The 4,529-nt window shown below is 31.1% G+C and overlaps 1 protein-coding gene across 2 annotated transcripts in view; it reads right to left on the bottom strand.

The window, feature by feature from the left end:
- Positions 1 to 845, bottom strand: part of LOC104806761 (zinc-finger homeodomain protein 2) — a 1,343-nt gene extending 498 nt beyond the window's left edge. The window contains exon 1 of one of the 2 annotated variants that reach the window (XM_019202142.1): positions 40 to 845. In XM_019202142.1, coding sequence (XP_019057687.1) covers positions 40 to 447 — 408 coding nt within the window. In that variant the 5' untranslated portion in view covers positions 448 to 845. Of the gene's footprint in view, positions 1 to 35 lie in introns of both variants that reach the window. The other variant, XM_019202141.1, reaches the window with a different exon arrangement.
- Between the last annotated feature and the right edge of the window lie 3,684 nt (positions 846 to 4,529).

The following is a 4,529-nucleotide window of genomic DNA, read 5'->3' as shown; positions in this document are numbered from 1 at the left end:
CCGCCCCCCACCCCCCGCCGCAACGGACACCGGAGGTAGAGCAAACGGACGGTGAGGGTGATGAAGGTAGCCCGGCGGCGGGGGGCGGTAGTATGGAGGAAACTGGTGGTGGAAAACGGCGTTTGCGTTTGCGGTTGCGTTTGCAGTTGTGTCGGTTTCCTTGCGGTGGAAGTTGCGGTGGCAGCCGCAAGCTGCGCACTTTAGCGATTCGAGGGTGCCCTCTTCGCCAGAGGGCATGAACTCTCCGCATCCGTCGACGGCGTGGCCGCCGATGCTCACGGCGTGGTTCTTTAGACACTCTCTGTACCTCACGGCGCCGCCACCGGAGGAGGTGGCTCCTTCGCCGGCCATCCTCGGCCTGCCGGAGGAGGAGTTGCTCAGTGAGTCATATCCGCCGTGCGGAACACCGGACATCTCCATCTCCTCCGCTTGCTCCTCAAAATCCATCTCTCTCTCTCTCTCTGTGTTTCTTCTTGATGCTATTTTTGTGCTTTTTTTTTGGCTTATGGGATCTTTCTTGGATATCAAAGAGACATGCCCGGTTTCAGGTGGCGAGAAGAGGAGAAAGGATTTGGGTAAATTGTAGTGTGAAATTACGAGTACTGTTTTAGAAAATAATAATTAATGAGCTTTAATATCCTGCTAAATTTTTGTAATAAAAAAACTTTATTTATTTAAAAAAACTTAAAGAAAAAGGATGAAAGAGGTGAAGATAAGAGTGAGATGATGAGAATGTGGCCATCAATTCCTCCTAGCCTGATTCTGAGTAAAAGGGCCTCTCGATTTTGTAATTTTACATTTTGGCATAACTCTTATTTATCATAATTTTGTAAGTTCTATAAGATATGGGAAACACTAATATTGTAGAAAGGGTAATGCTATTCGAATCTAACATATAATCGTTCCAGAAATTTCATGTGGAAAATTTAAATTTAAATTCGAACTCCAAAATATGCAATGCCAACTTATGATCGAATATAAAGATTAAAAAAAAATTCAAAATATAAACATTTTTTTATTTATTTGTCTTAATTAGAAATTCATATACACTAAAAAGCTATACGAAATAAATAAATATATATATATATATAATTGTAAATATTGTATAATTATATTCGGAGTCGTAAAATTTTGGCAATGGTAAATATTTGGGGGAATAAAGATTTGAAATTTGTGGGCGTGAGGTACCTTAGGGTTTGGTGCAGTTTACGGACTGAGGGGTTTTTGTCCGCTTGCTTTCTTTTGCCCCAAAACTGACCAAAGTGGATCTCAAGTGGCGAAAGCAAAAGTGATAAAAGGCTCTGCTTCCACAAAAGATGACGTATAAGGGTATTTCCGTCATTTCACTCAAAACATACATTATTTTTCTCTTTCCTCTGACAAACATTTCCTTCCTTTTCTCTTACAAAATATTGCCTGTTATCCGAATATCCGTGTAAGGGCATGCGAATTAATTATAATTCTATTTCGTAAAACTAAAATGTTTGTAATTTTTTTTAATAAGATCCAAAACCAAATCCAAATTAAAACAACAATACCTGAATTTTAATTTTTAAATATTTTTTTAAGAATTTATCTAGAAAATCTTAACAAATATTGAATTTAAATTAAACCAAATTAAATAGATATAAATTTTCAAAATTAAAAAAAAAAACAAATGGAATGAGAACCAAGTAAATCACGACCTTGTAGTCTGTAGATATTATCACGCGTCGCTCTTTCTTCCAAAGATGACGTATAAGGGTAATTATGGAAATTTCTTCAAAATATACATATTTTTTCTGTCGTCCAACACATATATCACACGTTGCTCATGTCCGAGACAATTTTTGCCTTCCCATATTTGTAATGTGATCCAAGGGTTGTAGTTGTTGCTTGAGTGCTTAATTCTTTAAATTTTTTTTCCAATAACAGATTGAAATATTATTGAAATTCTCGTTTTTTAAAGCATAACGCGGCATTTTCTGTTATCGGGTTGTATAATTTCAGCAATTTCTTGTTATATTATTGGAAAAAATAGGCAACGTATCCCAATTTCCATTAATTAGATAATTAAAATATAAATTAAATAAATAAAATATAAATTTATAGTTTGTTTAAAAACTATTTCAAATATGAAAAAGAAAACCATTCCATATCCAAATTAATAAAAATGTTGTAAAAAATCCAAAACAACAGTTTCTATGAAAACCATAAATAAGAACACTATTAAAAATTATCAAGAACACAAATAAATTAGAAGTTATTTCAACTTCTTGACGAAGCACTAATACTTACTTATGAAGATAATCTTTAATTTAGATTGTTCATCGAAAATATTGTTTTAGGTACTTTCGGTATTTTTTTCAATAGCTTACATAGTAATTTGTTTTTTAAGGATTTATGTATTTTGAGAACAAAATTAAGATTCAGATATTAATTGTCTAAATCAACTTAAAATCATTATTTTTTTATCACCATTCTCCCTATATTATTGTACTTCTCGTTATTCATTTAATATAATAACTTGTTATATATAGTTCGATAGAAACGTCAAATTTCCAACCATTAGTATAGTTGAAGACTATTTTTACATAGTCCACTTAGAAAAAAATCCAAGAAATATGGTCGGAATAGACACGTTCATTTGCTGTTTGACACATTGCAAATTGCAATTGAACGAGAAAATAAATGAATATTCTCGATTTTCTTTGCATTTTTCACAAATGGATATTAGTATTCACTGTCCATATATAAGAGATACTGTTAACAATTTAAGGGATAGTGTTGTGACAATTTACTGTGAGATATTGCAGAATATATCAGAATTACGCAACCTTTCTATAGCAACCTCCATAGTAGAAAGTAGGAGGGGCGTTTCGATACGGTTTTTCATAATCGAACCGTAATAAACCGGAAAATATGATATTTTTTCTGAACCGAACCATCTAAAATTTTAAACAATATTTTTTTTATTAAAATATGATATTTTTCTTGAACCGTTCGAATAAACCCAATATATTGAACAAAACTCAAACCATCGATCCTTATATACAAATGTATATATGATTATCAAATTTTATGGTTTTTGTTTGATACTTGTATATAAAAAAAAAATCATTTCGAACTGAATCGACAAATAAAACCGAATCGAAATGAACTAATTAACATTTGATTCTAATTTGATACAATTATTTATATAAACGAATAAACCGTTCTCGAACCGAATCTGAACGCAAAATTGCGATATCATGACTATATAACATAAAGAAAATGCGAGCTTCTAAAGATGAATAGAGATATCTAACAAATGGGTGAAAACATCCGTTGTTTTCTATGTGATGTTATTTTTCTTTATCGTATATCGGACATCATAGTTTGATCTAATATTATCGGATCACACACACACATATATATATATATATATCAAATGGTGCATAGTATTATTTTTTAGAAAAAAATGCATTTAAATACCTAAACTTTTACAAATTTCCTAAATAAATAACTAAACTATAAAACTCTAAAATAAATATTTGAAACCAAAATTCATCAACAGCGTTAAATTTATAACGAAATCCATCGATAACTGACGACTTAGCCGTCAACGAATATTGTTTCATTTGGTAAATTTTTAAAATTTTGGATATTTATGTAGAAATTTTGAAACGTTCAGATATTTATTTGAAAATTTTATGGTTTAGGTGTTTATTTGGAATTTCGTAAGAGTTTAGATATTTAAATGCGATTTTTTTTTTAATATATAAACAAAATCTTTTGGCTGACTGTGAAGCAAAAAAGATACTCAAAGTTAAGCCGAAGAGATTTTCAACGGAACAAAATCTTTTCGCTTATTGTGAAGCAGAAAATATACTCAACGCCTAATACTTCCACTGGAAAATGCTAAGTGTGTTTTGTGTAAGATTTCACGTGAATATGTTTGTTGTATCCTCATAATTTACGTTGTGGACGGAGTTTTGGATCGCTGAAATTAGGGTTTTATTACGTGGGTGAATTTCATATTTTTTTCGATTAGCATTTAGATTTTAGATTTTTTTTTTACTTTTCTAAAGAAACAGGATTGCAGATTACTTTTGAAACTTAGAATTCAGATTTGAGTTTAGGATTTTTTAGGGTTTAGGGTTTTTTTTAAAAGAGAGAAATGATTCATTTTGTTTAAATTTTTTAACGAAACGTGCCATAATTTCGCCTACCATTATGAATAAAATATTCCATGTTTTTTCGTAAAATTCCCTAATTTTGAATAATATGATATTGTTAAACGAAAATACATCAAAAGAAATAACTGGCATTAAAAAAAAGAAATAATTGTTATTTATTTACAATTAAAAGGAATATTGGGGCAGAGGAGGGCCCCTACCGCACTCCTACAGTCTCTTTCGTTGTCAGGTGCTGGGGAACCAACTGACGTTTGCTCCCCTTACTTTTTATTCACCATATTGAAAACAAAAAATGTGAATAACATTATTAATATATATATATAATTAATATATATATATATATATATATAAATTATATATATATATATATAT

Source organism: Tarenaya hassleriana, unplaced genomic scaffold (genome assembly GCF_000463585.1).
Source record: "Tarenaya hassleriana unplaced genomic scaffold, ASM46358v1 Cleome1, whole genome shotgun sequence".
NCBI lineage: Eukaryota > Viridiplantae > Streptophyta > Magnoliopsida > Brassicales > Cleomaceae > Tarenaya > Tarenaya hassleriana.
The sequence above is the reverse complement of the archived record's forward strand: the minus strand, read 5'-3'. Positions and strand labels throughout refer to the sequence as shown.